Source organism: Gasterosteus aculeatus, chromosome 21 (genome assembly GCF_964276395.1).
Source record: "Gasterosteus aculeatus chromosome 21, fGasAcu3.hap1.1, whole genome shotgun sequence".
Classification (NCBI taxonomy): domain Eukaryota; kingdom Metazoa; phylum Chordata; class Actinopteri; order Perciformes; family Gasterosteidae; genus Gasterosteus; species Gasterosteus aculeatus.
Genome location: NC_135708.1, coordinates 4,867,362 through 4,894,438, shown reverse-complemented (window position 1 = coordinate 4,894,438; position 27,077 = coordinate 4,867,362). Strand labels below are relative to the sequence as shown.

General features: G+C 45.8%; 1 protein-coding gene across 2 annotated transcripts in view; it reads right to left on the bottom strand.

Annotated features, from left to right (window-relative positions):
- LOC144390234 (protein NLRC3-like) overlaps window positions 1-27,077 on the bottom strand; it is a 48,087-nt gene that overhangs the window by 16,461 nt on the left and 4,549 nt on the right. The window contains exons 4-11 of one of the 2 annotated variants that reach the window (XM_078096677.1): window positions 26,859-26,972; window positions 26,079-26,157; window positions 25,715-25,925; window positions 23,754-25,557; window positions 22,612-22,785; window positions 22,083-22,256; window positions 15,619-15,665; window positions 14,232-15,474 (exon numbers count right to left, since the gene is read on the bottom strand). In XM_078096677.1, the coding sequence (XP_077952803.1) occupies window positions 14,879-15,474; window positions 15,619-15,665; window positions 22,083-22,256; window positions 22,612-22,785; window positions 23,754-25,557; window positions 25,715-25,925; window positions 26,079-26,157; window positions 26,859-26,972 (3,199 nt within the window). In that variant the 3' untranslated portion in view covers window positions 14,232-14,878. Of the gene's footprint in view, window positions 1-14,231; window positions 15,475-15,618; window positions 15,666-22,082; window positions 22,257-22,611; window positions 22,786-23,489; window positions 23,664-23,753; window positions 25,558-25,714; window positions 25,926-26,078; window positions 26,158-26,858; window positions 26,973-27,077 lie in introns of those variants that run through there. The other variant, XM_078096676.1, reaches the window with a different exon arrangement.

The following is a 27,077-nucleotide window of genomic DNA, read 5'->3' as shown; positions in this document are numbered from 1 at the left end:
AGCTGTTAACAGGGTCAAAGGTCCTCGTGAACAGAATCCTCCTCACGGCTCAACAAGAGTCTTTCAGGATCAAAACCAGCATCTGTGGAACGATCCTTTCACCTTCTAAAGAGTTGCTATGACAACAGACTGGATGCTGTTGTTGGACCAGATGGTTCAGAGGACCCGTGCACGCCCCTCTTTGTCACCTGGTCTTCTTCTACATGTAGACTAGTAGGGAACACGTGATGAAGCAGAAACCTTTGTAACAAATGTAGTGAAGAGTTTATATTGAATAAAAACATCCACTAAGACAACAGAGTCTGAGCTGAGAGTGTTTTTATTCTTCTCTCCACTTTGGTGATCAGGTTGAACCTGTTGGGGCGGAACAACTTCCCCACGTATCAGTCTGAAGCCGCCTGCCAAATCACAAAGGACATGTTGTTACATGCAGTGTTCTACTTCCTCATCACATGGCACCTTGAACCCTCTGGCTCATATACCTGCTGTGCAAAGGATTGTGGGTAAGAACAGCCAGTAAAGCAGCCTGCTTGCACACAGTAAGATGTGACTGAATGTAGAACACAAACTGTAATTCCTCCAGCTTCTGTCATTGATCATCATGAAAACCAGATGCTGAAGACTGTCGATGGACAGTTTATTAGTTGAGTGACAGTTAGTCATCAGTTTCATCTGTTTTTACTTCTTACTGTGGGTCAGACAAACAACGTCTGCAGACCTCTGCATCGAAAATACAAATTCTAATGAAAGTGCTGCAAAGCTCTTCAGACGGTCCTCTGACCTGTAGAAGTCTCCTTAGATCTTCTGAAACTAGACGTTGGACCTTTCACAGAGCTGCTGGCAGTGACGTGCGGTGAGGTTGGTGGCTGGAGGCTCTGACTCTTTCAAAGTCACATTCACAAACATATGAATTCAACAAAGTAGCATAAATTCACCATCAACTGGCTGCTTGCACTTGGACTACAGGTTATGTTTCATGTCCCGTATCGTATATTCTTTTATAATACGGGTGAAATCAAGCGCTCTGATTGGTGGAGAGTGAGTCACGAGGTGCACTGAAATGAGCCATAATGTGATGTTACATCGACCTGAGCGTTCATATCAGTGCGGTGATCTAAATAACAGCTGGACTTTGTGCGACCGTTGGTTGTCATTTCAGTCTTTAGCTCGGTGGCGATCGACTAAAAACAGCGCGGAAACGCCGCTAATGAGCAGTTTCAGGCAATGCGAGCTTTCCCAACCGATTTAGGGCACTTTTTAGCCAAAGAGGAACATTCAGGTGGACGTCATGAGCCAAGTGAATGAATGAGACGGTGCGACATCGAGCAGGGAGACCTGCCATGTTTTCACACCACAAATGAATGTGAAATCCCTCACTGACATCAACAATCCATATTCACTTAATGTTACAATACAACCAATCATCATGTTCTTCATCTGGTTCATCTATTCAAGAGCTTAGTGAGGCTCATAAGAAACAGGAAAGATTTATTGCCATAATATGTCAGACATATAAGGAATTTGACTTGGCGGTTGGTGCGTGACAGTGGACAGTGTAACAATGGACAACAAGACAAGAGTGCACGAGGAATGAAATAAAAAATAATGCTATGGGTTAGTGAGAGGGGTCGGCCGCGATCTTTTTAGCTCGCTTCAGAGACCTGGAAGCGAACAAGTCCTGCAGGGACGGCACATTGCAGCCGATCACCCTCTCTGCAGAGCGGAGGACACGCTGCAGCCTGCCCTTGTCCTTGGCTGTGGCTGCAGCGTACCAGACGGTGATGGAGGAGCAGAGGATGGACTCCATGATGGCCGTGTAGAAGTGGACCATCATTGTCTTTGGCAGGTTAAGTTTCTTCAGCTGCCTCAGGAAGAACAACCTCTGCTGAGCCTTCTTGGTGATGGAGCTGATGTTCAGCTCCCACTTGAGGTCCTGGGTGATGATGGAGCCCAGGAAACGGAAGGAATCCACAATAGTGATGGGGGAGTCACACAGGGTGATGGGGTAGGGTGGGGCTCTGTTCCGCCGGAAATCCACAACCATCTCCACTGTCTTTAGAGCGTTGAGCTCCAGGTTGTTCTGACTGCACCACGACACCAGATGGTCAGACTCCCACCTGTAGGCGGACTCGTCCCCACCAGAGATCAGTCCAATGAGGGTGGTGTCATCCGCAAACTTCAGGAGCTTGACGGACTGGTGACTGGAGGTGCAGCTGTTGGTGTACAGGGAGAAGAGCAGAGGGGAAAAAACGCATCCTTGGGGGGAACCGGTGCTGATGGTCCGAGAGGCTGAGGGAAGGGGAAGGTGATATAGATGAAGAGGCCTGAGCCCCTGATGGGCTGGGGGAGGGAGAAAGGGGTGGGGGACTGCAGCAGGTTGGTGGAGCTGTGGGGGATGGGATCAGGACATTCAGCGTGGTTACATGGATTCCAATAACTTGCTTAGTCGGACTGAAATCAAATTATCCGTTTCATGTAAACACCTTTGTCCGACTATGTCCGGTCCGACTACGATCCGACTGACACCCCTGGATAACTCGATCCGATCCAGGTGATAGTTCGACTATTGCGGCATGTGACGGTGAATCGGATAAGGAACTGGACTTTACGTCTTTGCGCATGCTTGAGATCCCGACGGCGTCTTCTCTCCGTTATCAAATCAGCCAATAGCGCCATTCGCATTCGCTGTGCTCCTATTAACATCATGCAGATAGTAGAGGGATGTAGCTTCACCTTGCTCTCCGCTCGCCATCTTTCTCATAATGTTGTCTGATGTTGTTGTTGTTGGTTGTTGTTGGTAGTGGTGAAGTGGTCAACCGGAAATGGCTGTATCACAACTAGCTGTAATGAAAACAGCGTCACCTATCGTATCGGATATGACATGCTTTCGGCCAATGATTCGATTTATTCACTGCCATGTATATTGGGATAATAGCACCTCCCCCCGAAAGATAGCGTAGTCCCACTAAGCAAAGATTCCAATTATACCATCATGTAAACACACTGAGTGTCTTTTGAATCTGCAGTAGAACTCATTGAGCTCGTCTGCCAGGCGGAGGTCATTCATGGAGTGGGGGGTTTTTGGCTTGTAGTTGGTGAGGTGTTTGAGGCCTCTCCAGACCGAAGCAGAGTCACTTGCTGAGAACTGTTGTTGGAGTTTCTCAGAGTACAGTCGTTTAGCGTCTCTCACCGCCTTGCTAAACTTGTATTTTGCCTCTGTGTACAAGTCTTTGTCCCCACTCCTAAATGCCTGATCCTTCTGCAGGCGTAGTGTTCTGAGCTTCGCTGTGAACCAGGTTTGTCGTTGTTGTAACTCACCCTGGTGCATGATGGTACACAGCTGTCCTCACAGAAGCCGATGTAGGAAGTTACAGCCTCTGTGAACTCATCCAGACTGTCAGTAGCCGTCCTGAAAACATCCCAGTCTGTGCAGTCAAAGCACGCCCGAAGATCCTCCAGCGCCTCACTGGTCCACTTCTTGAATTCCCTCACCACAGGTTTGCAGAGCTTTAGTTTCTGCCTGTATGCAGGAATCAGATGGACCATGACGTGGTCAGAGTGTCCCAGTGCAGCACGAGGGACGGCGTGATAAGCCCTGCTTACTGTGGTGTAACAGTGATCCAGCGTGTTCTCCTCTCTGGTGGGCATTTAATAAACTGTCTGTATTTAGGGAGTTCATGGCTGAGATTTCCTTTGTTAAAGTCCCCGAGGACAATAACTAAAGAGTCCGGGTTGGTCCGCTCCACACGCCGTATCTGGTCGGCGAGTGTCCGCTGTGCCTCGTGCACGTTGCCCGCCGGCGGCATGTAAACACCGACCAGGATGAATGAAGCGAACTCACGGGGGGAATAAAAGGGTTTGCAGTGGATGAAGAAAGTTTCCAGATGAGGAGAACAGTGTTGTAGGATCACCGTTACGTCGTTGCATTCTGGATCACACTCACTGTTTGAGTTCCTTTGCTCTCAGTGAGGAGGAACAAGCAGTTTATCACATGCAGAGCGGAGAGTGCGGGTCGGGATGTCGGGTTGGACCAGGTCCTGGATGTAAGCTGGACCCCATCCATTCACAGCACGGTACGTGAGCACCATGTTTAGAGGACTTAGGAAGGTTGAAGAGCAGTGGAGCTGCTGCATTGTGGATGAGCTGCAGAGGTGGAATGGTGGTAGCAGGAGACCTGCAGGAGAGAGTTACAGTAGTCAGACTGACGACGCTTCGTGAATTAGACCAATGGATAAAATGCATTTAGTGTCCACCAGGATACAGCCCTGATTCTGACACTATGTGATCAATAAAGACATGAGAATAGTGGGACACCGCTGTCATGTTGACACTAATCAATAGAATTACACCAATGCACAGCTATGATCGTGTTCAATGTAATGTAACCAATCAAAATGCATTCATGTAATACTTTGTATCACTTATATTGACCCAGAGAGTTACAGTGAACGCGCCATCCAATGTAATACCTCATTGCACCACTATATTCTGTAAATAACTACTCGACTTGAACGCACCAGGAGGCGTCACGTGTCCAGGGGTGTGGACACTGCTTCTCACACCTTTACTGAACTCTATAAATATCTGTAAGCACCCATTGTTCTTGATTGGTTGGTGGAAGCAAGAGACGGTCACTATGTGATAGTCAATGAGCTCCTCTGTGGCCTGTTGATGCACAAACCAGCGGATCCTCAGCTGAGATCTTCTTTTTAGACAACACCTTTTCTTTTATTAAAGGCTTTTCATTTGAACTTTTCAGGCCAACATGTCTTCTGTCTGTCCGGAGTTTCTTCATTTATTGAACACGTGGGTGCGGTGCGTCACTGGGAGTCACTGGGGGTCACTGGGAGTCACTGGGGGTCACTGGGGGTTACTGGGGGTCACTGGGGGTCACTGGGGGCTCCTGAAGGTTCCCAGCTCGTGTGAAAAAGTGAAAAACGTCTACAACACTGTCTAGTTCCTTTGTCAGCGTTTATGTTCTAAGTATCTTTGCATCAGCAGATGAGAAGATTCAAATCCAACTGCCTGCTGTGGTCGACCCATTGCCCTGAACATCATGATGCACAAGACTGTCGAACTTTGGCCAAGACAACAAATGTTATGGTAAAATGATGAATGATGGAATGTCAGGTCCTGATGAAAGACACGAGTGCACAGCCACAACAAAGGCTCAGCAGCATCCCTCTGTGGTGGAAAGGGTAGTAGAGTCCATCTGCTGTATTCTGACTCTGCAGGGACCCTGAACCCCCACATTGAACACTGAGCCTTTATACACACGCTACAACTTCCTTTGCATTCTCATTTTCAGGAGATGCTAAATTTGATCTGCTGGCAGAAAAGTTATTGATGAAAATAGCCACAGTTAAGCTGCAAATAAATAATCACTGAATGTCACTGAATCAATGCAGCAGGTTTTTGCATCTTAGAGTTGAGAAGTTCCCACACCAGAGACAACGTTTATTACTGCGTGGGGACCAAAGTGGAGCATTTAGCAGCTAGAGAGACAGAACAAAAAGCAGAGTGAATATTGGACAAAGCATCCGGTTGACTGGAACAGGACACTAGTGGACACTTAGTGTTGGTGTTGCTCTTTGGCTCAGGTGTGTACTGACTGGCAACCGTTTGGCTTTCATACCTATCAATGTTTTCTTTACAGCTCGTCACACTGTGGCCCAAAAACCCAGTGATGCACTTTTCTCCATCCTACATTTGTGTTGTGGCCAAAGTAATAATAAGAAGAAGAAGAAGAAGAAGTGACGCTGCATTCATCCCACATACAACATCACAGGACGAACACGGCAAGACTCACAACACACAACTCCTCACAATGACATGATCAGAAAATATGACACAATCACACCAGCTCAAAGTAATAAGCAACATATGTGCAACAGTCCATCTTACTCCAGTGTCCCTGAATCATAGGAAAATGATACAATGCATGAACGTACCCGTTTATCGCTCTAAACAAGAAATAAAATACATGAAACCTGAGAGACAAAATGTCTTAAAGTCTCTGTAGCTGCAAAGAAGTTCTTCCTCCTTTCATGTGAGTAGCGCTGCACTGCTCTCTGATGGAGGCGGATACTGAAACTCCTCTTGTGCCTTGTAGATATTTACAGTTTAGTTCCCACAGATATTCACTCGTCTAATGCATCGGACCGGAGAAGAACACCAGCATGATCTTCGCTAAAATACCTTCTCTATTTAGTTAAAGTATAAATGAACGTGTTGTCCGTCTCCAGGTCCCAGCAGCATCGGGTCCGACCTCTGTCTCCACGGGTTCAGCCTCGTGTACCAGAGCACGCCGACGGCCTTCAGCCCAGAGACACCAGGTACACACATGAACTACAAGCAGACGACACGAGCAGGAACATCCATGTTTCATTTTCACAATCCCTTGATGATCTTTAGTTCATGTGCCGTGGCAGTGACGGGGACCCTCACCGGCTGTATGAGCCGGATGTCTTTGCGTACGACTTTTACAGCCGCCTCGGCCCGTACGCCTCTGTTCCGCTGTTAGTGGCCCACAAACCAGACCGGACTTTGGGTGTTCTGGCTGAACGCCTGAGACGCTTGTTAACGTGGGTCACAGCGTGTCGGCTCCTCGGGCGAGTATTGTTCCTGTGTGCTTCTCATACAGTATCTGGTCCTCGGTCAGAGAGCTTCTTCTTTCAGCTGCGTAGTTCATCCCGTTTGTGTGACTGGGAACGATTGATCCGTCCTGCAGACTTTGCTGCTGCTTTTTGTCCTCCTGCTGGCAAACAGCCAATAAACCCGTTTATTACTACATTTATGTTGGAAAACATATAGAAATGCACATTTAACCACTTTACAAACCCCTCCCTCTCTAAGCACGGCCAAACTCCCCCACTGAAGACGAGGCGCATGGAGCCACAGACTGACAGAAAGAGGTGTGATGGACAGCGTGGTTCTGCTCGGGCCCGGTCCACAGCAGCTGTTCACCCAGTACCAGTGTGCAGCACACAATATATTGGACTATTTGCATGTGGAAAGAAACCCCCCACAACAGGATTAGATAAGGATGATAAGGATGCAGCGTCAGATATCAGGTTGTTTACTGTTTATTGTGTCTTGTATGTTGCAAATTACACACATTAATGAGAAGGAACACGATGCTTTCTGTATCACTTCCCCTCTTAGTTTGTTTCTGCACATGTTGACAATATTCACATGATCCATAAGTCACGGCTACTCGTCTCTCCTCCCTCTCTCAGGATATCAAGCCCCGCCCCCTTTGTTTCCTCTCGGGTACCACCAGAGCCGCTGGATCTACGACGAAGAGGCTGACGTGAAGGCTGTGGACGCTGGATTCGACCGCCACGACATCCCGTGCCACGTTATCTGGATGGATATCGAGCACGCGGAGGGGAAGCGTTACTTCACCTGGGACGCCGCGCTTTTCCCCCCAACCGGCCAACCTGCAGCGCCACCTGGAGGAGAGGAAGAGGAAGGTGAGTTTCTAGCGTACATTGTCGGCCTTGTTTGTTTTTGGGTGTCACGAATCATTATGGTGCATTTTTTTCTTCTCTGTCAGTTGGTCGTGATAACCGATCCTCACATCAAGATCGACCCCGGTTGGTGTTTGTCTAATGAGGCCAGAGATGGGGGGCACTTCATCAAGGGCAGATCTATCACGGGCAGATCTATGAGGGGTCTCGTTGGCCTGGTAATGTTTCTCTGACTGAATAGAGTTTATGTCTAAAATGGTCAAATGGAAGTAGAGTTGCTCCCAATGAGGGACTTTGGTGCTGTAACATTGAACTGGAATGTTCTGTCCCGGTGTCAAACTGTTGAGTGGTTGAGGCCTCTCTCTCGCAGACATTTTAGGCCCTTTATAAAAACGTTCCAGAACTCTGGTGTGGTGGTGGCCGTGGTTTTTGCTCGTCTGCAGAGGGGGGGGAGAGAGGGGGGGAGGGGCTCAGGGAACGTGGCAGGTGGAGGCAATCGGCCTCAGCTGAGCTGAATGTGTTTTGATGGTGTTGGTCCGGTTTTAAAATGCAGTAAGGGCGATCAGGAGGAGAGAGCCGCAGAGCGAGCGAGACGCCGGGAGCTCTCAGTCTGCAAAGGGGACGAAGCTGTTTGGGGAGAAAGTCACCGCCGCCATCCGCACTGCGATCCAACAGAGCTTCTCTGACTGTTTCAGTCAAATGAGTCACAGCCATTTGGATCCACCAGGAACGACTGCTTTCCCTTAATGAATATCATCTCCTAGGTCTTTTTTCAATTAGCGTGAAAAAACAATAAACAGGACGAATCGTCAAAATGTGTCTTAGTGGACAAAGAGGAGGTGGCCTTGTTAAATATCAGCGTCGACGTGCACAGTCCTCTTTGTTCAGTGTGTAATGATCCGAGTGTTGCCTCTTGTGCCCTCAGGTCCTGTTTGCTGCCTTACTGGTTTACTCTGTTCCACCTGGCTCACACCTCCGTCTGCCTCCCTCTGCTGCCCAGTGGAAGTACTGCAGGCTGTTTGTCCACTTTACCTTCTGCTTTCTGACACTAGAGGTCCATGTTTGTCATGTTTTAAGTTGGTCATTAAAACATCAGTAGATCCACTTTTTAAGAAGAGCTTATGGAAATGCTTGTTTTATTCAAACGCGCACAGACCTCTCTGGGTGGAGTTCCCAGGAGAACAGAGCACCTTCGCTGTGGACCACCAGTATATGATTGGTGATAAATACCTTTTTTTACTGGGTGAAGTTCTCACTTTTATGATCTTAACTGTCTTTGATTGTATGTAGGTGGAGCACTGCTGGCCAGTCCTGTAACCAAGCCGCGTGTTCAAGCTGTGCGAGTCCTTCTTCCTGGATCTGGTGAGGTAAATCAAGCAGCAGGTAACAAACGTCTTCTAGTGGCTCACAAGTCACCTCATGGCGCCTGTTACATGAAGGGCTGCTTGTGTTTTAGGTTTGGTACGACGTCCTCACTGCAAAGGCGCATAAAGGAGGCCGGACTCTGGGTCTGCCCGTCACCCTGGACACAGTTAGTGTTAAAGTCTCAATTCACACAGCGAGGGTTACTTCCTCTGTCATATTCTATATGAAACGTGTGTTTTCCTCTCAGGTTTCTGTGTTCCAGCGTGGCGGCTCGGTGGTCTGCAGGTCAACAGGAAGTGGTTCCTGCACAGCCGAACAGCAGCAGCTCCCCCTCTCTATCACGGTGGCCCTGAACTCTGAGATGAGCATCAAAGGGTTTCAGGTAGGCAAATTAAATACAGGTTACTTTCTGACCAATAGTGATACAGAACAATGTCTTCAATGTCTTGTATTAAAGTCTTTGTTAATGGCTGAAATTTTAGAGACGTTGTTGAACGTGCTGCTTATGAGATGTGTGTGTGTATATACATATTTTACTGTGCGCCGTGTTTGTACCCCGTCTCCATGGTGACGGAATGCTCGCCCCACATGAGTGCGTATTATTCCAACATTCATTTGCATACGGAATCAGAATATTTGCAAACGGAATCAGATGTTTCTGTTCATTGTCTTACTGAGTTCAGAGGGAGCAGTTCAGATATTTTCTCCAGAGAATTTATCAGCGACATCTGTTCGTTACAGAGTTAAGTAGCCTTTTGAAAGATTCAACACCCTTTTTCACAGACCACATTCAGTCATTTACCATCAAAACAAAAACCTTTTTACAGGATTTGAGCCTTTTTACAGGCTTTCCACCGGTCTTTTTAAAGACTACACTGAGTCGTTTACCGTCTATCAAACGCCTTTTTACAGGCTTTCCACAAGTCTTTTTATTGATATTCACCATGTACCACGGAAACAACCGGAGACCCGGAGCTGGCGCTTCACTGCTCTGGACTCCTCCGACAGGATACAACGTGAATATGGCACTTTCTCGTGCCCCCAATGAAGTGCACTACCTGAAAAGGCCAGTGAGCGAGCTGCATGCCTTCATTGACACTGAGGCCAATATGTGCCGCCGGTTACAAGATCAAGAGCCGGCCTACGATCGCATGGTTTGTGAGCACACAACAATGCTTTCAGACCACAAGATTCACACCACTAGCTGTGTCCTGAGAAGGGAGGGCGGTCGACTCGATCTCATAGACGGTTCACATCTTGTTTGGTATTCATATCCGCGTTTCTTCTTTTTTGGTCTATTAATTATAATTTGCACCTGCCACTGAGGATGGCCTTCACATGTGTGTATAAAAACTCTTACTGCTCGGAACAAATTCCATCCAGGATTTTAAAAAGGGTCTCCGAAAGACTTTCGACCAAGTCTCAACGGAGTGAGAAAGGGAAAGAGAGCTGAGTGGGCTGAAACAAGGACGACCATCTGTTTGTTTACGCCATTCGCTTCCAGTGTGTACTACTTGTTGTACCATTACAGGATGACCGTCTAACAAGTTTCCCTATTTCATGTACTGCTGCTATCTATGTTCCTTTGATCAGACGTTTGCTTCCATCATCCAGATACTGTATCAAGTGTATCGTGCACTTTACACTCAATAGCAGCACTCAACAATTTACAGCCCATCTCTGAGTTTAGGAGTTGACTAAAAAACTACCAACATTAATACAAAAAACTGACACTATGTACAACAATTCTCATCACCTTCATTGCTCATTTAAATCTTTCACAACCGTGTCTCATTGTTACTGACAGTTTCCCTCTATTAGTAAATCAATGTTTCGTACTGGTTGTAAATCTATTTTCTGACACTCTCAATAGTCTGTACTCTCTATTCTCCCTTCTTCTACCTGGAATGTGAGTCGTAAACTGGGGAGACTAAGGCTGCTTATCTGGGCTGTTGGGAAGCAGTGGGCGTCGGTGTGTCACCAGTTAGTTGTTATGGGGGTTGTATGAGGGGGGAGGTGGACCCGTCCTCTGGTTCTGCCGTGCTGCGTTGTGTAGAACAGCCGTGGTGGAGCGTTTGGTCGCATGTCCCTTTCATAACTCCTGGGACACTCTCTGCACCAATGGTCCTCCTGTCCACATATATAACATCCATGTCCTCTATTGTCCCCACGTTGTCTGCTGGAGACCCATTGAACGGTCTCTACCTGCTGGATATTTGTCCTCTGGGGGGGACGGGGTATTGGGGCTGTTTGTCTCTCACCTGCAGTCGTCTCCTGTCTTGCTGTCTCTTGTTTGCTTCTGCTGCAGATATCTGAGAATGTCTATGAGGAGGACGTCCTCCAACAGCAGCTTCTCCTCCTTCGCCGTGGTTTGGATGGGTTCTCTGCACATGTGGTTTGATGGACAGGAGTCCTGATGTGATGGACAGCTCTTCTGTGGCCCCCTGGTGTTCATGTTCACAGCTACCTGCTTCCTCTTCCTCTTCTATTTCCACCACCACGCCCTCGTGACCCTCATGTGACGATGTCATCTTTTGTTGTTTCCCTCAGGCTCATCTTCTCCATCGCTCACGACTTCCCCCGTTCCTCCTCTCAGATGGAACAGAGGTTCTTGTTCTGGATGCTGGGTTTCACAAAGGGACTGTTTGAAGTTCTCCTTTTCTCTGCATGTGGCGGGAAGGACCTGGCCTCTCCTGTGCAGCTGCTGTCATTTCTGGGTACAGCTGAGGGGGGGCATGGGTGTCTGCACTGAGAGGGGTGACATCTTGACCGGGCTCACAATCTGCTTCTTCTTCTTCTGCCAGTCCAACAGCAGGTTTGGGGGTGTTTGGGTGGACTGCCCTCCAGTAGGCGAGCAGCCGCTTGGTGCAGACACGTCTCTTCTTACTTATCTAAGCGGCCGGCTCCCACATAAGCCGTAGTGGCTTGGTTTCCTGCTGCTACAGTCTCCCTCCACACCTTGCGCCTGTCTTCACCCGCAGGTGGTGACCTGGTTGGGAACCACCCATTCTTCTGCCATCTTCTCAAGCATCTCTTCATCCTCCTCCACTCCCTTTCTCTTTCTTTGGGCTCCATCTGATCTTCATCTGCTCTCTGGTCCTTGTAAAAGTAACCATGATGCAACCTGGTGTATCTAAAGAACCCTGAGCTGTCCCTTTTGTCCCAGGAGCTATTGTGTCACTGACTATGAGGAGACAAATGATGTAAAGTCTAAACTAATGAAACGTACAAAACGTGTTGAATCAGATCGACAACTGAAATCAGCAATGCAAAGTAAACTACTGGATCTGAAAGTGAGACAGTCAATGAAAACGCTGAGTCAAAGTAATAACTACAATACAGGTCAAAACGCTATCAATACAGGTCAAATTATACGCAAAAAATCTCAAACTGCTCCAAGAAAATCAAACCAGTTATGACTTGAGCAAATTCAAAATAAAAGTCCAACTCAATGAAACCTGAGATTAAACTTATACAATACGGCGTAAACACTTCCACAGGAGAGAGAAGAGGAAACCCCAAAAACCCAATCATCTTAAGGTAAAATCCCTACAGTCATAATTAAATTCAAACTAAAAAGCCAATTAAGAAAGTAAAAGTCTAAGCCTGTAATGATAATCGATCAGGAATTAAATCCTTATATGTTTAAACGTTGAATACCATTCAAACGTTAACTAGTAGTGATGATGTAACCTTAACTCAAAGCATGATGCAATAATAACTTCCTTAGATCTAATCAACATAAGGGCGCCTGGGGAGCAGTTAGGGGTTTGGCCGTCTTGACTTGGGATTTGAACCACCAACCCTGCGGTCTGCAGCACACCCTCTGTACTCCATGTGCCACGGTCACAATGATGGAAATCACAACAAACTCTGATTTTAAAATGTAAGTTGTATCTTTTACCTTCACTCTGTATATCAGTGTTGAACTAAAGAGAAAATGAAACTGTTCTCTCTCCCTTTGACTCTACATCATGTTCTTACTCCTCCAAACCATATGAGGCTGTTAACAGCTGATGATCTAACAGTGTTTCCCCACAGAGGAAGTAACTCACTCTGAGCACATGGAAGGTAGAAATGCTGTGCTGCTCAGGTCTTAACGTTACATTGTGGCTGTTCATGTGTACAGTAATTATATGACATAAATGACTATTGTGTTTGATTCATATTACAACTATTTTATTAAACATGCTAATTGTAGTGGCCGTTTGTCCTTGTTACCAACACATCTTTGAATCAAGTCTTCATTTAGTGTGTAACACTCACTAAATGACTTCAGCTTTGGAGTCACATTCTAATACTTCCTTCTGCATGACAACAGGAACTTGTTCTTTGCTCCTAAAAAGCCCAGAAATATCTTATGGAGATAAATATTGAAGGTTACCCAAACTCTCTTATATACACACATATGACACAAATACATATGAAGTGTGCATTAGTGTCACGGACGTCCAAATATAATATGTAATACTGTCCCATGTGAGCTTGTTTTGAGCATTAATCAGTCAGTAGCATTTATTCATAGAGAGATTGATCCCGATCGTCCTCTCATTGAATCATCTTCAGAAATCCATTTCACTGACGACACAAATTAAAAGCATTCACCTCAAAAAGAGAAGCATCCGGAAGCTTCCCATCAGGGAGCCAGGAAGTAGTCGGTGACGGTCCTCATGCGTTTGTGCGTGAGGAGGTGAAGCCGAGCCATGAAACCTGGAGAAACGTCCACATAGAATCACCTTGGACCTTCATATCAGCCCTGGACATGGCTGGAGATCAAAGTGACCTACGATGAGTTTGACACACCTGCTTTAGAGCAGAATGAGGATGTACTTTATTGTAATCATTTCTTTCAGCTACAATAACCATGTTATTAAGAGATGGAAAGTTAAAGCCGTTCCTCTTTCTGTCCACGCTGCACAACGCGTGTTTTATTGCACTTAGTGGCAATGCTGCTGCTGTTTGTCTTTTATTTTGGCGGGAAATCCCATTTAACACTTTCAATACTCCACTTTGTGAGGAGATAAACTCCACCCTGTTATCAAATGTGTGCTTGTGCTTTGTGTGTTTTTGTTGGTGACTTAAGTGTGATATTTGGTGCAGAATGAAAGCTTCAAGTTGCACCTGAAGTAGCGAGCTCAGTAGTTTGTGTTGTTGTGAGACGGCTCTGCGTGAAGGTTAATAAGGTTAATAAAGCAACTTATTCATTACTCATTTCTTTATTTACTCACTTCCTTCTTCAACATGCTGCACCACCAATGTTTCCTCTGTGCTATTGACACAGCAACAGGGCTGTAGAATAAATACAGATATTATGGAGGAAATAGTACAAAAGTCAATAGTACAGCATCTTTAAAAAGGATCAGAGTATTTCATGTCAAAAGAAATAATACAGCGTGTTGAAAGCATCTTTATTTGATGGCCTGTTTAAACATGTACAGTTGTTTCCAATAAAAGTCATTTATTAACATTAGAGCCAAACAATTCTATTTCTGTTAAAGTAACACATGGAGTAAATGTTGTAAATGACATTATAGGGAATAAAAACACAAGTAACGCATATTCAATATTTCCTTGAGAGGTTTGCTGAACCATTAAAAAGCTTCTTGTTCAAAACAAACCTGATTATGTGAAATTAGATTTGATTTCACTCAACAGATTTAGAAAGATTTGAAGTTAAAATGGGCTCAGAAAGAATTACACATTCATATTTTCCTTCTTCACCTTGTTTTTATTATTGCTGATGAAGCGCACACACACATAAGGACACATTTGTCTCATATGGGGGGACAGATGAAAGAGCGTCTTATAAAATGTCTTCTTGAACACATAAAGATGAAGATTAAAGCCTAATTAGGAGCCAATATCTAAATGATCATCTATTGATTGAAGGAGCACAGCAGCATTAAGCTGAGCTCTTTCACACTTCCATCTGAGTCCCAGAGAGCTGTGGACCCCCCAGAGTCCAGACCAGCTCAGGTACCCCTCACCTGCTCCACCTGCATCTACACCCACATGAACCACCATCAGCTGTACAGACTGAACTATGTGGTGAGCAGAGAGGAAGGTTCTCCACCAGGAGGAGACTCTCCCTCCTGAAGAGGACACAGAGACACTGAGGATACAGAACCAGACCAGAACCCGAACCCAGGATAAAGAGGTTCAGTGAATGTGGTGCTGAAGGTGTGGAGGTGGATCAGTGTGTCAGAGGAGACTCTGTAGAAGGACAGAGAGCCAGCAGGACAGTCCACATACACTGCTAGTCTACTGGAGGAGGAGGAGGAGGAGGAGGAGGTGATGATGCGTGTTACTGTCTCATTGTGACAGACATGGTAAACTCCACCAGAGCAGTCCAGACTCCAGGACTGATCATTGTATCCAAACACACAGTCTCCACTGTCTCCTTTCCTCCTGATTCCTCTGTAACTCACTGATACATCAATGTATCCTCTCCACTCGACCTCCCAGTAACAGCGACCAGTCAGACCAGTTCTACACAGCAGCTGACGACAGTAGTCAAATCTGTCTGGATGATCAGGATATGACTGATCCTCCTTCACATCTGTCACCTTCCTGTTGTTGTCAGACAGTTTGAGGTGTTTGTTTACTGTGTTTGTGTCGATTGTGAGTTCACAGGAATCTGATGAGAGAACAAGACACAATACAGCTGCAGTTATTAATCATGTGTTCATCTACTGACACGTTGATGATGACGTCACAGAGGTGAATGAGTGATGTCACAGTGTGAAGATGGTTGAATCTTCATGAATCAAAGCACACTTACACTTCCTCAGACCTGGTCTCAACCATCGGACTCCATCAGGCTCCACCCTGAAAGGAGGAGGGGGGTCAGAGCAGCATGGAGACATGGACATTACATCACTCTCACACACAGCTTTGTCCTTCATGTCCACATGGAGCACCTCTTCTTCTTCTACCACTACTTACAGACGACCACAGACTGTCAGTCAGGCGTCACACAGCGACGAGGTGCTGGAATATATTCATGAAGAAGATGAATGGATAACAAATAAGAAATGGACCTGTCACTGTACTTTCACCAGATGTGAATTCAAACGGGAGAAATGACGTCATGCTACAGATCAAGCTTCATGGGACGTGTGCAAAGGAACATTCACATTAAACTGTTTCATAAAGATAAAGCAGATACAGACCATTCAGTATTCACACAATGTGCATGTTTCCATGTTGTCCCCATTTGTGGACAATGTCTCTCCCTGTGGTTCGCTGGAGTCCCAAAACTTTACAAATGGCTTTGTCACCTTTTCCACACCGATGGATCCCAATGACTTTGTTCCTCATTTGTTCCTGAATGTCTTTGGATCGCAGCCTGATGTCTCGCTTGTGAGGATCTTGTTGTCTACTTCACTTTGTCAGGCAGCTCCTATTTAAGTGATTTCTAGATTGAGAACGGCTGTGGCTGGAGAAATGGAACTGGGCTTTCCAAAGATGTGATGAACCTCACTTCATTTATGTTTTCATCACTTTTTCACACAGGGCCATTTAGGTTTGGATTCTTTTCTCCCCTTAATGATAAAAACTGCATTTTGTGTTTACTTGCGTTATCTGTGTCTAATATTTACATTTGTTTGATGATCTGAAACATTTAAGTGTGACATGCAGGCATGAAAACGGGTCACGGGTGAAAAAGGTGAGACGGATGTTTCCCCTCTAGGGGTTTTCAGCTGGTTTTGTCCCAGGGACCAACATTCTGAATAGAAAGTCACTGGCCTGTAACCGCCCCCCCACATATTCCGCCTGTAGCACTTGTTAGTGGAATCTCTTCCATATTCTTCTGGATATTCAAGTGACTGAATGTCTTCAGCTGGACGCATCGGTCTTAATGTGCCGGTAATGATGGTAAATGATGCTTGTAGCTGGTTGTCATCTACGCTCCACTACGGTTACATAAAGGTGGCGTTTGTGTTTTCACAACGTTTTATCTCATAATTTAGACTTTCTATCCCCTTTCTTCAGTGCGGAAATGGGCTTCTATAGTTGTGTGAATGCATCAATCCAGCTAATCCAAAAACGGGGTTTGTAACCAATCAGGTGTAGAGACCATGGTGACTGGCTCCGCCCCCTTCCTGTCAGAAAGAACAACAGCGAGCGCGTAGAAAACTCCTTCGAGCGCGAGCAGAGATTCTCCTCGCGAGCAACGAAGTTCACGTTCAAAAGTCCGTCTCACGAGAGATATTCATTCATTCATTCATTCATTCATTCATTCATTCATTTATTTATTTATTTATTTATTTATTTGTTTATTTGCTCGCGGATGTTTGATTTACGCATCAACCTGATTTGCGCTCTGGAATTTTGGCAGTGATTTGCTGCCATACCCCCCCCCCAAAAAAAAGGTGAGGGATTTTCATGCCTGAACATGAAAGAAATGAGGAATCAGGAAGGCAGCAAACACTTTATCACACAACTGTAACACATAAAAGCAGAAGCCATTTTCCAGTGAGGCTGAATGAGGCGAGTCGGAGGACGTCCACGTTGTCCCATTGATCAGGTGGACTGCAGTGTCTCCCCGTTGTACTACTTCATGGGGGGGCACCCCTGTTATAATGATGGAAACACTGAACTGGCTTCGGTCGCTTATCAAAACATCGGCCAAATAAGCCGTTTTTCAGACTTTATGAGCAAATACAGAATCCCTTTGTGTTCATTTCTAAAGCCGCATAAAGACACACGTGACTTTATTTAAGGCGCTGCGCTACTTGCAAGTCGCTGTGTTGTGGCAGATTCTCCATAAAAGTAGAAAACAACAAACTCATGGTCATGAAGGTCCTCATGTAACGTTACATGGAATCTGCATGAGGAGGAGGGTCCATGTCGCTAAATACCAACTGAGATCGGCTTGTGGCTTCTGACAAAGGATCCTTCCACCGACCACTTTTCACACCCGCCGTCGCTCTGATCTGCAGGCGCATGGCGGAGAAAACCAATCGGGTGTCTGGATGCTAAATGTTCATACTTCTGTTGGGCCTCCACCCTGCTAATGAACCTCACCACGTGTTTCTTCACTGAGGACAAAGGAAGAAAACAAACATATAGGGGTCCCCCGTGGCCTGATGCCAGGGGCTGATAACAGGACCCCTGCAGCTCTCCAGACCCCCTTGGCCATAAAAAGAGGACGTACCAAAGAACACCGAGCGCTCCCATTGGCCGAGGACAGTGACATTTATTTATGGACCTCAAGTTCATAAGAAGAGATTGCGCCAAAGGATCGATCTCTTTCGCCTGACTTCCCGTTAGTGACAGATCGAGACAACACAACGTTGTTTGGTTTCTTTTCTTTCCCTCCAATTCCCAAGTTTCAGTCTTAATCTCGCTGGATGAACTCAAGACTCGCGCTCCACTACGTCCCGCTTCCTTTTCCCTTTTGATTTCATTCCTGTTGACTCCAGAGGACCGGAGAGACAGCTGCTCTCTGACCCCCCGCCGCCTCTGTTCCCAACGAGAAGTTCGGACCCCACGGCCGAAATCGCCTTCATCCACTGAGTTTCCCTACGCGGAGCTCAACTGTCCTCAGTCAGCTGGAAGCTGATGACCAACGCCCATCAAACAGTAACACTGGTTTTCTTGGCAGACTAATTTAGCGTGTTGATATGAACTTGATGTTTATTTGATTTGTTCAGTCATAACGTGGTACGATAGAGTCCGGATCAACGAATCCGCTACCTTTGATTTATGTTTGAATGTGTACCTGCAAATGTCGTAATGTCCCCTGTTGATCTGATGCTGTGATACGTTTGCTGTAAGAGAGTGAAAGCGCCGACTGTGTTACGCTGCTGAATGATGTCTCATGGTCAGAATAGTTCCTTATTTTCTTTTCTTTTCCCGGGTCTCCGCCGTGAGATCCGTTTGCCTGTGGTTTCATTTCGTATCGCCAGCCACATCGTTGGTTCTGTAACTGCACACACATGGATCCGACCATCCTGATTCACGTTGCTGATCTACGTTCCGCTGGTCGCGGGACAGAATCTCCTCGCGCCGCGTCTAAGTATCCCCCCCCTCCTTCGTCCAAGCCGTAGTCCCTAGCAACAGATAGCGTTGCCAAAGCAGTGCAACTGTCGTCTTCCTTGTTGGTTTAATACAGGGGTGTCCAAAGTACGGCGCGCGGGCCAACTGCGGCCCGGGATCCATTTTTTATTGGCCCAGCAAATTATAAAAATAGAATGGAATGTGGCCCACACATGAAACTTTCCACAAAAAAAATGTTTAAATAAAAAAATTCCGCGACGACAAAATGGCAGAACCAAAGAAACGCAAGATAGCAAGTGAATGCAGAACATTTCAAACACGGTGGGAAAATGAATATTTCTTCAAAGAAGTCAAGGAGAAGTGTGTCTGTTTGATTTGCAATGAAACGGTTGCAGTGATGAAAGAGTCCAATGTACGACGACACTACGAAACCAAGCATCCGACCTTCACGTCCTACACTGCTGCTGAGCGAGAGGACAAAGTCCAGCACATGGCAGCTAACCTGCAGGCTCAACAACAGTACTTTTACCCTGCTAACAACACACAAGAAAACGCTACAATAGCTAGCTATGAGGTAGCTCAACTCATAGCGTAATGAGTAGAATAGAATGGAAGACTTGTCAGCTAACATACAGAATCAAGTGTCACATAAAGCTTGTGCTTTTGACTTTTACTCCATTGCATGTGATGAAAGATGCAACAGACGCCGCACAACTGTTCATTTCTTTGCGGGGAGTTGACGATGACTTTTGCATCACGGAGGAGCTGCTTGATCTTCGGAGTCTAAAGGGCACAACAACGGGTGAGGACATTTTTGAAGCCGCGTCAGGTGCAAATGACAAGATGGAACTTAAATGGGACGAGCTGTGTGGAGTTGCAACGGACGGGGCTCCCGCTATGACAGGCGAGCGCAAAGGAATGGCATCTATGGTGTGCGCCAAGGTGCCAGAGAGTGGAGGCGAGGCTGTAAAATTGCACTGTATCATCCACCAAGAAGCTCTCTGTGCCAAGACAGTCCAGCTTGGCGATGTGATGACCACAGTTGTGAAAACTGTCAACATAATTCGAGCACGAGGGCTCTACCACAGAGAATTAAGCTTTCCTATCTGATGTCGATGCTGAATACGGGGACGTACTCTATCATTGTGACGTGCGCTGGCTTAGTCGCGGCTCCGTGCTGAAGCGGTTTTATTCCCTTATTGCCTTTCTAGTTGATCTTACTGGTCATCTGAACTCACTGAACAAGAGCCTACAAGGCAAAGACCAGCTTGTACCACAACTTTCTGTGCGAAGCTTCGTCTTTTTGAGACACAACTACGCAACTTCAACCTTGCGCACTTCCCTACGCTGTCCGAAATCAAACGTGCTCATCCAAAGGCCGACCTCTCTGCTAAAAAGGGGAAATATGTTTCTGTGATCACAACTCTTATGACACAATTCAATCAGCGCTTCCAAGATGTTTCTGTCATTGAGAAAGAAATCAAGCTGTTCTCAACTCCCTTCCTGCTGGATGCAGAAGAAGTGGAAGAGAGTCTGCAATTAGAACTCATCGAGATGCAGCTCCTCTCCCTACCCGACTTCTACCGGAGCTTGGAAAAGGCCAAGTTTCCTCTGATGCGACGCCACGCAAAAAGAATGACCAGTCTGTTTGGCACAACATACATATGCGAGCAAACATTTTCTCTGTGAACTCTGAACAAAAGCAGATTGAGAACCAAAATGAGCGACAGCCGTCTCTGTGATGTCCTTCACATCTCAACCAGCAAACTTACTTGTGACCTGCCAGCCGTCCTTCAGTCCAGAGCAGCATCACTGCTCCCATTAAGTGCAACACTGTTCCCATTGTAGGCGAGTTCAAATATATTACACAGTATTCATGTGTTCAAAAGCCCAATTACTTAATAAATGCAGTCAATTAAAGTTGATAACATTTTCTAAAACACGTTAGATGATAAATGATTTGCATAAGTAGGTTAAATAAAGCCTTCCCTCTTTATACAGGGCTGTGAAGGGGGTCCCCATCCTGACGAAGAAGCAATCTGAGGATGAGCTGCCAACCCTTGTTGTAAAAAAAATGAAAACCCATTAATGGAGAGATGTGATTTATGCAGTTTTTTTTCTTTAAGTTTATTCAATTATCAAGCATAATTTACCTACATTTGATTGATTGATTTGTGTTACTGTTAATACACTAGAGGTGATATACCTTAACTTTAGTGAGCGGCTCAACCTTTCGCATATTTTTCTGTCTGTGGCCCTCAGTGAAAAAGTTTGGACCCCCTGCTTTAATACGTGGAACACTTCCTGCATTTCGCTCTCGCTCGCCCCTCGCGTCCAGTAGTCGTATTACACTGTTTAACGTTCCCGTCTTCCTCGGTGGTTTGATTTAACGGTCTCACTTCCGCCCCGCTGCTCTCGCTCGCCCCCTAGTGTGATAACCGGCACTCAGCTTATTGTTGCGCGCAACCGCACCGCCGTTGCTTCCCTGCACCCCCCTCTCTCTCACCCCCCTCTGTGTTCACACACACACACACACACACACAGATTGCTTGTTTAGTGAGTAGGTTTAAAATAAGTGTTATGGGGATTGTTGGTTGCAGTTATAGGTGATCTTGATCGGTGTTCCTGTGAGTTAATAAACCCTGTTATACTTTAAAGAACCGTTTTCCTGTGTTTACTTGTGCATTTATATGGTGGTGACCGTTGACATACATCGCCAGTGCTCGAACTTAACTCCTTCCAACATCTTCTCTCTCAAGGAGTGAATATCAATTATGAGAATTGATTTATAGTGTTGGTTATTGGTCCCTGTTAGCTCAGGGTGGTGCCCCGTTATTTATTCATTCTGAGAAGTATCTTAGTGATTATTAATAATTCTATTAATGTCCATAAGTTTGTTCCTCATTTGCTAGTAACCTAATACGACCCACCATGGTGCCGTCAACGTGTCAGGAGACAAAGTCCTCTCTTATAATGTGGAGACAAGACAAAGCTCCAGAGAAACAAGGTTTTCATCACCTTCCTCCCTGTTCAGGCTCATCCTGGCTACTGTTCCTCACTACTTCTGTCTGTGTTGATTGTCTCATGTGGGACACAAACAGTTTGATGAGTCTCTGGTAGTTTGAGGTCAGCTTGCTGTGTCAGGGTCTTATTAACCAGGCTGACAGTGGGACAGAGAAAAGGTTTCCAGCTATACCTCCTCTACCAGACTGATGGTCTGTGGCTGCAGCCTCTTCATACCTGAGAGTCTCCAGTCTCCAGTGAGGATCCTCCAGTCCAGCAGACAGCAGCTTCACTCCTGAGTCTCCTGGATGATTGTAGCTCAGGTCCAGCTCTCTCAGATGGGAGGGGTTGGAGCTCAGAGCTGAGGCCAGAGAAGCACAGCCTTCCTCTGTGATCAGACAGCCTGACAGCCTGCAAACACACAGAATAAGACACATGTCACATGATGTGAGGGAGCTGTGAGGGCTGGAAGGTCACTGCAGTACTGAGATACTATCAGGTACAGAGGGGTCACATTAACATGGTTACTGACTGGTTTCCAGTCACAACTAAACACCCACTAATGTACATCAACACTCTGATAACATTACTACTAACTCTATAATGTCAAGTATTTACAATATATTGAAAATAAACACATTTCATGGAAATAGTTGGAAAATAAATATTTGATTTAAATTATGGAAGCAGAAAGAATCTTATGAAAGTCAGAAATGTACCATGGATGTAAATAAAGACACCAAGTGGACTTTAATTGAATCCTGACCTGAGAGTCTCCAGTTCACAGTGTGGACTCTTCAGTCCAGCAGAAAGCAGCTTCACTCCTGAATCCTGCAGGTGGTTGTTACTCAGATCCAGCTCTCTCAGACTAGAGGACTGCGAGCTGAGAACTGAGGACAGAGCGTCACAGCTTCTCTCTGAGAGGTTACAGACACTCAGTCTGAAGAGACAACAATAAACAAGAAAAATAACATTTGTATTCATATTGAATCCTCTGATGATGAGTTTGGACTAAAATACGATCAGTTAGAACATGAAAAAACATGTTCAGTGAAAGTGTTTACAATTGATTTTGTTCTACATAGAACAAGGAGGTTTATTGTGCTCTACTGTTTACAGGAATTACTGTGGTATTAATATCAGAATGAGGCAGGGATATTTGTTGTTTTTTATTAGTTAAATTCAAAGTTAGGCTTCTCTATCCTCCATATGACTCCTTCCATAGAAAGAAAGAGAGAACAAAGTGAGTGTAAATGTGGAATGAATCTTCATCAATCAGAAAAAATCAACCATCACTCAGCAGATCATCACTGTAGAGGCACACATTAAAATCTTCAGTCTCTTCCCATCTCTGCTTTTCATTCATTCATTATATGAAACAGGAGATCATAAAGCCTGAACAACAGGAACAACAGGATGAACATGTGAAGTTTTATCGTGAAAGAACAATGTGTTTCAGACGGTCTATTTTCAAGCTACTATGTGGTAAATATGTCTTGTCTACAAGGTTCTCGTGATGTGATGGAAACACAGATATTAATTCACAAAAAAGACGTTTAGCCCCAAGTTTTGTCTCTAAGATTAGATCCTCTGGTTCCAGAGTTCCCTAGACGCATCATTGAAGACAAACTAACTTAATCTGACCTGAGAGTCTCCAGTTTACAGTGTGGACTCTTCAATCCAGCAGACAGCAGCTTCACTCCTGAATCCTGCAGGTTGTTGTTACTCAGATCCAGCTCTCTCAGACTAGAGGACTGGGAGCTGAGAACTGAGGACAGAGCGTCACAGCTTCTCTCTGAGAGGTTACAGCCACTCAGTCTGAAGAGAGGGATGAAGAAGAAGCAGTAAGTATAAAAGATGGCATCATATTTAAGTTCTGATGTATGAATTAACTCTCTCTGTACTTACAGAACTTTGTTGGAGGCTTTGACCACTGGCAGCAGCCTCAGAAGAGCTTCCTCTGAAGCAGAGAATTTCTTCAGGTCAAACACCTCCAGATCTTCTTCTGATGACAGTAAGATGAAGACCAGAGCTGACCACTGAGCAGGAGACAGTTCTTCTGTAGAGAGACGTCCTGATCTAAGGGACTGTTGGATCTCCTCCACTAGAGAAACATCATTCAGTTCATTCAGACAGTGGAACAGATTGATGCTTTTCTCTGGAGACACATCCTCACTGATCGTCTTCTTGATGTACTGGACTGTCTCCTGATTGGTCTGTGAGCGACTTCCTGTCTGTGTCAGCAAACCTCGTAGGAGAGTCTGATTGGTCTCCAGGGAAAGACCCAGGAGGAAGCGGAGGAACAAGTCCAGGTGTCCATTAGGACTCTGTAAGGCCTCGTCCACAGCACTCTGGTAGAGACGCATTGGTTCAGGTTCGTCTCTAGAGACTTTAGACACCGGGGAGGTTGTTTGTTCTTCTGACAGCAGATTGACACCAGAGCTGAAGAAGGTCAGATGGACATGAAGAGCAGCCAGAAACTCCTGAACACTCAGATGGACGAAGCAGAACACCATGTCCTGGTACAGTCCTCTCTCCTCTCTGAAGATCTGAGTGAACACTCCTGAGTACACTGAGGCTGCTCTGATATCGATGCCACACTCTGTCAGGTCGGATTCATAGAAGATCAGGTTGCCTTTCTGCAGCTGATCAAAGGCCAGTTTTCCCAGAGACTTGATTATCTTCCTGCTCTCTGGACTCCAGTGTGGATCCGTCTCAGCTCCTCCATCATACTTGACCTTCTTCACTTTGGACTGAACCACCAGGAAGTGGATGTACATCTCAGTAAGGGTCTTGGGCAGCTCTCCTCCCTCTCTGGTCTTCAACACCTCCTCCACAACTGTAGCAGTGATCCAGGAGAAGACTGGGATGTGGCACATGATGTGGAGGCTTCGTGAGGTCTTGATGTGAGAGATGATCCTTCTGGCCTGCTCCTCATCTGTGAACCTCTTCCTGAAGTACTCCTCCTTCTGGGGGTCAGTGAACCCTCTGACCTCTGTCACCATGCCAACACACTCAGGAGGGATCTGATTGGCTGCGGCAGGTCGTGTGGTGATCCAGAGGCGAGCAGAGGGAAGCAGCTTCCCCCTGATGAGGTTTGTGAGGAGCACATCCACTGAGGCCGACTCTGTGACATCAGTCAGGATCTCATTGTTGTAAAAGTCCAGAGGAAGTCGACACTCATCCAGACCGTCAAAGATGAACACAACCTGGAACTCTTCAAACCTGCAGATTCCTGCTGCTCTGGTTTCACTGAAGAAGTGATGAACAAGTCCCACCAAGCTGAACTTCTTCTCTCTCAGCACATTCAGCTCTCTGAAGGTGAATGGAAATGTGAACTGTATGTCCTGGTGGTCTTTGTCTTCAGCCCAGTCCAGAGTGAACTTCTGTGTTAAGACTGTTTTCCCAATGCCAGCCACTCCCTTAGTCATCACGGTTCTGATTGGTTCCTCTCCTCCAGCTGAGGTTTTGAGGAGGTCTTCTTGTCTGATGGTTGTTTCTGGTCTGGCTGGTTTCCTGGATGCTGTTTCAATCTGTCTGACCTCATGCTCTTCATTGACCTCTGCAGTCCCTCCCTCTGTGATGTAGAGCTCTGTGTAGATCTCATTCAGAAGGGTTGGGTTTCCTGCTTTAGCGATCCCCTCAAACACACACTGGAACTTCTTCTTCAGGTTGGATTTGATTTCACGCTGACAAACTGCAGCATGAAGTCCTGAATGAAGACAACAAAGAAGATCAATGAGTCACAGAATAGATTTCAACATGTCCTCTCCTCAGAGAATGACTATGAATATATTCTGTCCATCTCTGGAGACATTAGTGAAGGTCTCATTTATCAGCATGGTAAGTCTGTAGAGAAATCCTCTTACTGCTCTGCAGACGCTCAGCCAGCTCCTCCTGCATCATTCTCCTCAGGAAGTGAACTGAGAGCTTCACAAATGCCTCTCTGCTCCTCCTCTGCTCTTCATCCAGCTCTTCCTCATCATCTTTCTCTAAGCATTCTGGGTAATCTGAACTCATAAACTTCTGGATCTTCTTCAGCTCGTTCTTCACAAAAGTGAGGATGTTCTCCTCCAGCAGCTGGAACAGAACATTCTATGAATGACACCAACTAGAACATGGAAGCCATCATCAGGTCCATGTTGGACAGACGGACAATCCACTGGTCTACAAAGTGCAGTATGGAGATGATGGTGAACTGAGAGATGTTAAAGTAGTTGCACATGTACACACCATGAAGATAGAGTCCAGGTGTTTTTGATGCTGCTGGGCAGACGGACCTGTGGGAACCTCTGAGCTCTCCTGGTCCTCTCTGTGGAGGAACATGAACCATCAGCTCACATGGTGTTTGGACCATCAACACCAATACAACATCAGTTAAAGATATTGGCTTCTGTCATGATGGATCATGATGAAAACCAGATGCTGAAGACTATCGATGATGACGGACAGTTTATAGTTGAGTGACAGTTAGTCATCAGTTTCATCTGGTTTTAGTTCTTACTGTGGGTCATAAAAACAACGTCTGCAGACCTCTGCATCTGGTCCAAAGTCCTATGGAACTACTCCAAACCTCTTTAGTCCGTCCCTTGACCTCCAGAAGTCTCCTTAGATCTTCTGAAACTAGTCTTTGGACCTTTTCACAGAGTCTACTGATGATACTTTGTCCAAACCTCTGCATGGAGTCCAGAGACCACGTCAGCTGGTCCACAGAGCACTGAGTTTATTCTAATCACATGTTCAGTCCCAGTCATCTGTCTCCAGAAACCTGAGGCTGTCTCCAGATGTGACCTCTGCTGATCCTGATGTGGAGGAACTAGCTCACATTGTGTTTACATCTGAGGATGTTTACAGTTAATGATTCAAATTTAAACACACACAGACCAGTTAGATGAAGATAATGAGTTCTGTCATGATGGATCGTCATGGAAACAACACTTTAAACAATGAACAAACGTTTATGTAATTCATGACTGAGGATCAGAACAGTTCTTCATCTGTTTAAGAACTTACTCTGGGTCATAAGAATGGCGTCCATCTTTGAAGTCAATCGGTTGTCCTTTAGACCGATCACTCTTCATGGACAGACATCTGGGTTCAGGAGACTTTCCTCTCTGCTGATGCGAACTGAAAGAAACACTGACATTACATCATTACATCATCATCTAATCATGAAGCATCAGCTCACATGGTGTCTGTCCTCACAGAGACCAAAAAAAGGTAAAGGTCCAT